This window comes from Callorhinchus milii, unplaced genomic scaffold (assembly GCF_018977255.1).
Source record: "Callorhinchus milii isolate IMCB2004 unplaced genomic scaffold, IMCB_Cmil_1.0 Scaffold25, whole genome shotgun sequence".
NCBI lineage: Eukaryota > Metazoa > Chordata > Chondrichthyes > Chimaeriformes > Callorhinchidae > Callorhinchus > Callorhinchus milii.
This window is the reverse complement of record NW_024704766.1, coordinates 5,595,545-5,606,368: the sequence shown is the minus strand read 5'-3', so window position 1 is coordinate 5,606,368 and position 10,824 is coordinate 5,595,545. Positions and strand designations below refer to the sequence as shown.

The window sequence follows — 10,824 nt, the reverse complement described above, 5'->3', positions numbered from 1 at the left end:
CCCCCCCACCTCCCCTCCTCCCCCCCAACCACCAGGAATGGCATCCTTTACAGGTAACGTTGGGACAATTTTACACGTTCGTTTTGCCCACAAAACAAGTCAATCCACAGTTCAATCCACTTCGCAGTAACATCCCGTGAACCGCTTTGAGACGTCTCAACGATGTGATAAGGCGCCGTATCGAATGCAAGGGTTATTATTACACATTGTCATAGCGGCGATCTTTCAGTTCGAGGAGGGGGACGGGGGGGGAACGGGGTGTTAGACGTCCCGAAGAGCTTAAGAGTGCTGTCTGGGCACCCGAGCCGGGCTGCGGAGATGGATGGGGAGCCAAGGTTGGCTGCGGATGGGGAGGGGAACCACGACCAGATTCGGTAAGATGTACGTTAAATTGCAAAGGATGATCCCATTCCCAAGTCTTTTGTCTGCTTAATATTTTATTTTCAATAACGTCTGGAAGGATGTCGTGCGACATAACCGGCAAAAAAAAATCACATTTCCTATTTTCCTGTAGAGAGCTGCTGCACACATCTGTGGCCGATTCTGTAAAATTGAATTTTATGCATTGATTCAAATGCCAGTCCTTATTTTGTGTTTGCTATTTTAAAATAGGCGCGCGTAGATATAGGTTTTCATTTGTATTTTAGGTTTTTCTCAAAGAACCACTGTGTGCTGGAGGTTTCTGGCAAATGGTACGTAATTTCTAAATGTACCGCAAAATACCCGTGTCGAAAAAAAATGCAATAATAAAACAATTATAGTCTATTTCAAAATCTCAAATGATTCACTTCATTATACAACTCCATAAATATATCATTCTCTGGAACTGTAACATATAAAAATAGATATGATGATAAACATATTAAAAACATCAGCTTCTATTTCTATTTTGGATGCATCAATAACAACACATTGCATTTATACAGCGCCTTTCACATCGGGAGTATGTCCCATGGAGCTGGACAAGTCAAGGGTTTACACCTGAACTGGGGGTTGGAATCAAGTAGGGTGGAGGGCAAGGAGAGGGTGGAGGTGGGAGATGTACCACCAAAAGAGACCTGATAGTTGGTTAGTGATGAGATGATTATTGAATATTTCCTTTTCCTAGAAAGCAAGACAAAATGAAACTTTTCACAAAACAGTGAAGGGTTTCAGCGCTATTTTTCTTTTCCTGAAACAATTAAAGAAAATAACACTGATCAATCAAAAACATTACAATTACATTGTTCCAGTATCTTCGTATTATTGTACCGGATAAATTGATACATAAATAGGTTCTACAAATAAAAAATATAATTACTCTTGCTTAGACGAAAACCTTACAATAAAACACATTTATAAGAGGTGAATGGTGAACTCACAATATTTCCCTACTTTTGGTAAGTTATTGAAAACTCTCTGTGGTGTGAAAGGTCTAAAGCTCTGTATCACATGGACAAGTGAGTTACATGCCATAAATTGGCATTTCCTGAACCTAAAGGATATTTCAAAGTTTCATCCAGAAATCCAATAGGTATCCAATATCCACTTGTAAATCACTCTTGTGTATCCTCAGTGTTCTCAACCCTAGTTGTTTGTGTCTTTTGAAATTGAGCGAATATTTATCTTAGACCACTTCCAAAATGTACCAGTCTGGTAGCATTCTATGGTACACCAGTGTATCAACACTTTCGTGTTTTATTGAGTCAGCTGTTGAGAACTGCAGATTGTATTGGTAATTAGTGTCAGGGATTCCCTCATCTCAAATATACTTGGAATCTGCGACATGCTAGTTATCAGCCGCTTTCAAACCAGTATCAGTATCAATATGAATAATCTTTCATAAGAAAATATTTCCAGCATATTAAATTAAACAATATGCAATTAAAAAATGTTCACTCCTTGGCCTTTTTTCTGAACTTTCTAATTCTCGCCTATTGTGCTGTTTGCAGTCAGTACCATTATTACCAACACGTTGAGAAGATTGCATTCACTTCTTGAGTGAAGTTGAAGGGTCGCATGGAACAACATCACATACAACAAATCCTGACTCCTGGAATGTCTTCTTTAAATCAACCTGGAAAGAGAATGGGCGTCAGTTAGAAATTGCACAATGCCAATAAGATAACATTGAGATGGCTGGTGAGTGTATTATATGCAGCATAATAATCCCTCCAAAAACAATAATACTAACTTGGTCACTCAACCAATGTTTGGCTATTGTTGTGCGCAACTGGCTGCTGTGTTTCGCCCACAAAATACAGTCAATCCACTTTGCAGCATATTCTGTGAAGCGCTTTGATATGTCTCAACGACCTCAAAAGGCGCTATACCAAATGCAAGTATTATTAATAATACAGTTCTAATGGCAAAAAATATTGAACCACATTTGTGTTCCCTGTTTGATTCAGTTCAGTTCCCTTAAACTTGTGATGCAAGCTTGTTTCTGCATATAGTTAAAAAATGTGAGTTGAATTAATTTATTTTACTCCCAAACTCCAGGAACCAGTCCTGCTCAGTAACACATGAAACTACTTGAACACTGAACATACCAAGTTGTCAGGATCCAGACATAGACCAATCACTGCTCCTCCACTGCCAGGCAGCTTTACTGCTGAGCCATACTGCAAATGTAAAATTAACAAATCACAGTGTTATTGCCAGAAATCATTCAGCTATAAAAAGTAAATTGTCATTTTAAAATTCTGAGATATTAAACCAAATTCACGTCTGCCCATTTAGATGGATATTATGGCATATCCTAGAGCACTATTTTGAAGAGGAGCAACATCTGTTACTTACGTTGAAAAATGTACCGGTAAATATACAGATATCTCTAATATCAGAAAGTTTGTGACAATCCCATCATCTATAATCATAATTCTTTTCAATGATTTCATTTTTCAAGCAACTTCTCAAAATGACAGTCATTCTTGATTACTTCCACTCAGCTGTTCTTTTTGATTTGTTTAAATAGAACTTGTTGACGATAATAATCCTTGCATTTATATAGCGCCTTATCACATCTTCTAGATGTCTCAAAAGCGCTTTACAGAATATTATGTAAAATGAATTGACTGTTTGTGGCCCAAACGCGGCAGCCAATTGTGCGCAGCAGTGTCCCACAAACAGTCGTGGATTGAAGTGATCAATTTTATTATTTTTTTCTTTGAGGGATGATAAAAGGAAACTAGCTTGTAGTTATTACCCATGGGTATATATACATATATATATAATAAATTATACATATATTATGTGTCCTATAATTGAACAATACCTTTCTACCAAGTTCCACCATTCTCAGATTTCCATTGCCCAAACAAGCATCTGTGTATATCGACCTTAAACACAGAAAATAGTTTTTATCATATATATTGTTATTGGTTTCCCACTCTTCTTCGTGTCTCAGACAATTCCCACTTTAGAAAATGGGCAAGTAAAATGCAACAAGACATCTGCCAAGGTAGCACAATATAAATGAGTACTTATATATGCATTTGAGTGGCATTTACCTACAAAATTTCCTTCCTCCCTCCCATAGAATATGTTGCATTTGTAGTGATTTAGATGCTCTCAAATGTAGTCGTTTCACTGTGTTTGCTGTTCAGACAACTGAAAATTATCCCAATCCCGAAGGAACATACAGTTTCCATAATCTGTCCAAGTTTGACACCAAAGACAAAACATATGAAAGAGACATAGCCATTCTTTAGAATCCACTAAAGATATTACCTTATTTGTCTTTTTAAGATGCTGATTGACTTGCTGTGCATTTTCCCTATGTTCATTAAGTATTTAATTTCAGATTTTCATCATTCACATGTTCTTCTTTATCTACTGCAATAAAAGCTCTTCCTGCATTGCCCCACTGTCTAATGAAACCGCAATGTTAGGATCCTTCACAGTGCCAGTATCACAGTTCAAATTAGGAATGTTGTTTCATGGATTCATTCACATTTCAACATTGGCACAAGGCTTACGCAAACCACCTGTTTCAATACGAGATGTTCATGTTATATTAAACATCCTACCTGCGTAGCTCAAAATTTTTATTCATCAACTCAGCAAGCTCAGGGAAGTTCCTAGTTTCCATGGCTGTCCTGTGTAGAGGGAAAGAACCAGTCAAAATAATTTATTTATGGAATTTACAATATATGGAATTTAGTCACAGATCCAGTGCTACCCTTTCACAACACATAGCAGCTATCCTGGAAGAACCTTTGAAGGGGATGTTGCTCTTATGACAATCCAAAGGCCAGGAATAAGTCATTTTCAGACTTAAAATGAAATACCCATTTATTCCCTATCTGATGGATGCATGTGCAAGAGATCCCTGCTGCTCAAAATGGAGATGAAATTCATCCAATGTGTTTGTTAACAAGATGATGGTAATCTATGATTGGTCATAATAAATATATAATAATGATCTAATAGAATGGCGGAACAGGCTTGAGGGGCTGAATGACCTATTCCTGTTTGTTCCTATGTAACAAGCACTGAACCATCTAATCTGCTGTAGCTTTCCAGTCAACTTATTTTCTTCCGACCTCTCAAGATCATCTGTTTTTGACTCTTGGTATTTCTTCTCCAGCTAAGCTAGCTTTCCTTATTAGAGAGGCTGAGTTTAGAGTTGCTTTCATAATCTAGAACAGGAAGGGAAAGTAGGTCGAAAGTAGTGCCATTTATTCTTTAATGCAAAAATTCAGCGCTTTTTTAAAAAAAGAAACAAATTAATCCTCGTCTTCGTGGGGAAAATGAGTAACAGGAACAAAACAAACTCAGTCATTTCGTTCCAGCCAAAATTACATTTTTATTTCGGGAAAACAATGAAACCATTAATGCTTCACAAACAGCAAAAAGCGAGCCAGAGTGGCTGTCCTTCCCCCATTCTCGACGCAAGGCTCATCGGTCCCTGAACACAGGGGCCAAACTCTCCTCCTTGATCCACATTCCCACCCCTCCCGTAAGTCCTCCCCATCCCCCCCACCCACCCGCCCTCCACATTCCATCACCAACTGTCCGCTCCACATCAGCCTACAAAATGTCCACTTCCTCTCCAACAAAATACTCACCGTCCAAGACCTCATCATCAATGAAAAGATCGACACTCGCCCTCGCTGAAACCTGGATAACTCCAGGCAACACCCTCCCCCTGACGGAGGCTAAACCATTCGGCTACCGCGTGACATAACCACCATTGTGGCAGTGTGGCTCTCATCTCCCGGTCTCTGCTCGGCCCTTACTGCTCTGGAACCTTCCCCTCCTTTGAGCACCTTACCCTTTATAGCTCCTCCAACCTTTCCTTCAAAATCCTTATCTATTGCCCTCCCTCAAAATCCATCTTATCTATTGCCCTCCCCAAGCACTCCTCCACCTTCATCCCCGACATCTTCACCCTCCTATCTTCCCTCTCCCTCTGCTCCGACACCTCCTCATCCTAAGCGACTTCAATCTTCACTTCACCCCCTCCTGCTCTGTTGACTTTTCCTCCCTTATCTCCTCCCTCAACCTCTCCCTCCACATCCACTCCGCCACATACGTCCGCGGTCATCCACTCGACCTGGTGATCACTCGGGACCTCACCATCATCGACAAAGTGATCTCAGTTCATCACTTCACCTCACCTCACTTAACTCCTCAATTGCGCTCCCCACCGCCACCCAATCCACCTCCATCCCCTAAAAAAAAATCTCTCCCCCCCCTCCTACTCAGCTGCCTTAGACTCAACTGAACTCCTTCTCCTCTGGACTTCCTCCCTCCTCGGTCACTCTTCTCCACAGCTCCCCCTCCTCCTTTCTTGATTCCCTTGCTCCCCTCTCTTCCTGAACCATCTCCTATTCACATAAGTCACCATGATACACCAGTCACCTCTGCTCCCTTAAAGCACACATGCATGCTGCTGAGCTCACCTGGCTTAAATCAAACTTAACGGCAGATCTGGCTGGATCTTATCAAATCCTACCGCTCCGCCCTCACCTCCGCTAAATCATCATTCTACTCCAAGACAATCTTGGAGGCTAAGGACCACCCCAAGCTCCTCTTTTCCATCACGAACCAGCTTCTCCGTCCATCCTCTCACGCCTCACCTCAAATGCCAACTGAGAGGCGATGCTAGACTTCTTCGAATCCAAAGTTGAGAGAATCCGCTCAGCTGCCTCTGCCCTTCCATTGCTATCCCCTCCCCATCTCCACCTCCCATCCCTCCCTCTACACCTTCGAACCTGTCTCCCATCCTCTCTCATCACCACTATAACCCACATGAAACCGACCACCTGCTTCCTCGACCCCATCCTTACCTCTCTCCTTTACATCCCAGCTCCATCTCCTTGCCTCTCTACTCACGGACATCAAAAAACCTCTCCCTGTCCACTGGTACTTTTCCCACCCCATGAAAAACCGCCATCGTCACTTCTATCCTTAACCCCCCCCAGGGCCCATCTCTACTCCCAAGCTACCGTCCCATCTCCAACCTCCCTTTCCTCTCCAAAGTCCTGGAACAAGTTGTTACTTCCCAGCTTCTCTCCTTCCTCTCCCAGCAATCTGAACAGAAACAGCCCTGGTCAAAGTGACAAATGACATTCTGTCCATCTGCGACCCAGTCTCCATCCCGCAGTCCCTCTGCCTCACCCCCTCCCTTGCCTCCTTCAAGAGCCATTTCAAGACCATCCTCTTTGACCGTGCTTTCGATGTCCCTGCTTCCCCCCCTGCCCCACTTCTCGGGTTCCGAAACTATGTCTGCATCAGGGCCTTGGGACGTCCTCCCAATGTGAAAGGTGCTATACAAAAACAATTTTGTTGTTGGTTGCGGAAAAAATCCACTCTAGAAATAGTTGAACCCAAAATTGATTCAAATATGTTGCTCTACTTTAAAAACAAATCAACGCAGTTTCTAAGCACGTCTTTTCCCAAGCTAATATTTTGATTGTGAGAATGACACAGAAACCAGGACAAAAGATTCTTATTTCCTTGACTGTATATCAAAGAGTTTGGGAGCACATGTACATTTACTGACATTAGAAGCCATCACCATCAGGATGGCCCACATCAGGATAACTTGTGGATGGTGCTACCTCTATCTCGTGTTTCTCAAAGTATTTGACATAAGGAATTCGTGGAGTCCTGTAGCTCAGTGGTTAGAGCACTCGCTTTGCAAGTGAGAGACATGAGTTCAATTCCAGGCAGAGGGCGAAACCTTGGGCAAGTTTCCTTACTCCACACAGAGCCTAATAATAATCCCTCCAAAAACCAAAAACAATAATATATTGGTCATTTTCAATCTACGACTGTTTGTGGGACATTGCTGTGCGCAATTGGCTGCCGCGTTCGCCCACAAATATACAGTCAATTCACTTTACAGTGTGTTCTGTGAAGCGCTTTGGGACGTCCTCCTGACGTGAAAAGCGCTATATCAAATGCAAGGATTATTATTATTATTATTATTATAAGGGACCAATTTGTTCTCTCTTTTAAAATATGGTAGACTTTGGTAAATGACTCTGTCAGGTCACTCAGTCTAAAGGAATCTCCATGCCTATAAAGTATCAAGGACTGGAGAGAGTATTTAGATTGCTCAGATCTTTATCAGTGGCATTAACTGATAACAGGGTGCAAACCAGCTATCCCATTACTTTACAGCCAGACTTCCCAAATCCATTGACTTATTTCTTAAGTGCATGAATTACATCTATTTCTAGAGCATATGGAAGTGAAAGACCACCTGCCTAAATTCGTATTTCTTCCTCATCTGGCTATTACCTACTCTCTATCTTCGAGGAGATCAGATGGCACACTGTGCATCTCCTTACAGAGGAGTTGCTGGAGAGGAAAGACAGAAAAGGAAATATGCCAAGTTAAATATTCAATACCAAAGTAACAAAACAAGCATTTCTTTTCCAAAGATAAAAGCAATCTCTCTACATCACTCCTGGTAAAGATCAAACAAGCTGAGAAGTACATATCCTCAAATTACACTGTCATTCTTGTTATTTTGTGCCATTAATCTCCCAACATCATAGTGTTCAGATGTTTCTGTGTAATTACTAAATGAATGCAACCCTTCTATGCCACAAAAGTACTTACTTAGCCAGATCAGTGAGTTCTGCAAAAGCTTTCATTGCTGCCACAACATCAGAATCACCTTGAAAGTAAAAAGAATTAATAACACATGTTGTGAATTTGTATAATATTAACAAACAGAATAACATCAATAGCTAAATTTCAGAGTCTGTACTCAGCTTGCAGGAACCAAACAAGGTAGCCCAGAGTGGTATAATCTGGGTTAGTACTGTACTCAATATCACAGAGGTTATTGGGGAAAGGACGAGGAAAGGGACAAGCCGGAAATATCACATTCTCTGTACATTTACTGTTGGAAAGATTCATTATTTTATGATATGGAATGTGTATGTATGTTCAGTCAAATATATATAAATTTTTAAAATGTCAGTGTAGGTGGTTGCTAACCATTGAGCCACCTCTGTCGCACATTGCTATGAATCTTCCCAGAATCACTCGGGTCTCCCAAATAAGCGAGCCAGAACTGTGGCGCACAGCTGATATCCATGTTTAGATAGTTTCCTACAGGCAGGAAAAAGGGAAAATCAAAGATTTATAAAAGATTCATTCATTCAGTAAACTTTCTAACTATGGATCCCAGACTAATGTGTAATCAGTATATCTCTTCAAAGCCTTTTCTTACAAACGTAATTAAGTTTTCTTAGTTACCTAATAATACTGAATTTCAAATTCATATAGCTTTAATAATAATTGCTTACCATAACCACGAGTCTCCATGAGTTCCTTGCTGAAATCCATGTAAACAAGCCCCTCATAAACCTAAATAAGGAAAACAAATATCTATGATGGATCACATTCATTAGTGGGTCTTAAACCCATTGCCGTTTACATTCACTTAGTATTTGAATTCAAACTGTTTTGTTGGCCAGTAGAAAGGTCTAGCTAGAACCTCAGTGATGGCATTTTCATCCAAGCAATTATTGGCAAGAAAGCTTGCTTATGGCCTACTTGGGGAGAAAGGACTGAGTGAAGGCAATATGAGGGTCTGGGCCACTGAAATGAAGGAAATTATGATGAGGGAAAGAATGTCCCCACACTGCTACATGCACTTGAATAGCTGAACGTGAAGTGTTTAACAATATTATAATTTCCAGTATAATTGTACCTGAACCACTCGATCTTGGAGACCTGCTGTAATGAATAGCTCCTCAGTCTCTACATTCAGGATGAAGCTGGCCCTGAGTGGCTTTTGCAGATCCTGTGGAAGAAACAATTTGTCTGATAGATTGCAAATAGCAATCAACATGATCTTATTCCATTAAGCCACATTTTTTTGAAATAAGTTAATTTCTGAACTATTCGTGAACTTTCCACCCTCTCAGTTTTATATCAGAGTCTTGGGACATCCTCCCGGAATGAAAGGCACTATACAAATGTAATTTGTTGTTGTTGCTTTAAAACTAATTAGGGGCCATTTGAGTCAGACTTCATTCTGAGTCACAATCATTCTCAGATTCAGTTTGTTTCTTGTGACATTACAAATGAGAACAGTATGCCTCAGAAGCACTCCATACCCGTTGGGGCATTCCACCTGTCAAAGATACTTTATAATATGAGGAACAGAACAACAAAAACTTCAAAAGGTGGCTATAACCTGCATGTTGATGCATAAATATGGTACGTCATGGGAGAGTAAGTGTTTGTGAGAAACCTTGGATATTGAGCAGTGTAACATTTAATAATACATAATCCTTGGATTTTATATTACGCCTTTCATGTTAGGAGAATGTCTCAAAACACTTCACAGGATTTCCTGTAAAATATATATTCAATAGAATACAGGTATCCTTAAACAGTTCAAGCCTCATAATCATTCTCAATTTCTGTCTTGGCTCTAGCTCAATCTTGGATCTTTTCTCCTCCCCCCCCACCCGCTTGAATCACGAATCAGTCCAGTTCTGTTTGAATATTTCATCTAAAATATTTCATTATTTTGGGTTAACAACTAATGTCAGTCAGAATAAATAAAATGAACCCCCCCCCCCCATCTCTAATTTCACACAGAGAAAGGACTTCTCCACATCCGCCCTCTAAATTCCTGACATATAAAATATATAAGCTCATAGAGGGTTTTAGCATAGTGATCAAGGTGCTGGAAATAACAGCTAGCCTTGCCCAAAGGAAAAATGACAGCAGAACAGACATACATACTCACATCATCAGTTAAATCGTAGAATTTCATTAAGCATTTCAGTGTCGCTGACACAATGGCACTGTAATAACAACAACAAATTACACTTGTATAGTGCCCTTCATGTCGGAAAGACGTCCCAAGGCGCTGAACAAGGCTCCAGCTCAATCTTGGATTTTTCTCCCGCCCCCTTCTTGAATCATGAATCAGTGATTTAGCGATAACACAGGGTCAAAAAAAAACATTGAGCTGATTGCACTATTTGAAACATATAAATTTCAAAGTATGCATTGTTTTTTTAAGCAAAGTTTGAGGTGCACTGATTTTAATGGGGGAAGAAAGCATTCTGTAAACTTCAGTGTTAGAGCGGATTCATTTTATGGCAGCAGAGAAAAACAACTGGGGTCGATAATACATTGTCAGTCTGAATGTAATTGATGTGGAGAAGTGCCAAACCGCTTTGCAGGAACACCAGCTGCCTCCCACATTTCTGAAAGTTTGAGCCTGAAGGGATCTGCAAGCTTGGATCTATCTGCTTGCTGCCAGGTTTCTGATCAAATACTCCCATTTTATGGTTGGGTGAAGAACATTTGTCATTAAAAACAACCTCGTGTGAGCGGATAACAGGCCAGGAAAAG

At 40.5% G+C, this 10,824-nt stretch overlaps 1 protein-coding gene across 1 annotated transcript; it reads right to left on the bottom strand.

The window, feature by feature from the left end:
- Nucleotides 1–550: 550 nt before the first annotated feature.
- On the bottom strand, nt 551–10,445 carry gkup (glucuronokinase with putative uridyl pyrophosphorylase). Its single transcript, XM_042343846.1, has 9 exons — nt 10,211–10,445; nt 9,161–9,253; nt 8,754–8,814; nt 8,443–8,556; nt 8,059–8,116; nt 4,011–4,079; nt 3,257–3,320; nt 2,532–2,603; nt 551–2,056 (listed from the first exon to the last, which is right to left on the bottom strand). Exons 1-9 carry the CDS (start codon nt 10,235–10,237, stop codon nt 1,970–1,972), a joined length of 645 nt encoding a protein of 214 aa, XP_042199780.1. The 5' UTR covers nt 10,238–10,445; the 3' UTR covers nt 551–1,969.
- Between the last annotated feature and the right edge of the window lie 379 nt (nt 10,446–10,824).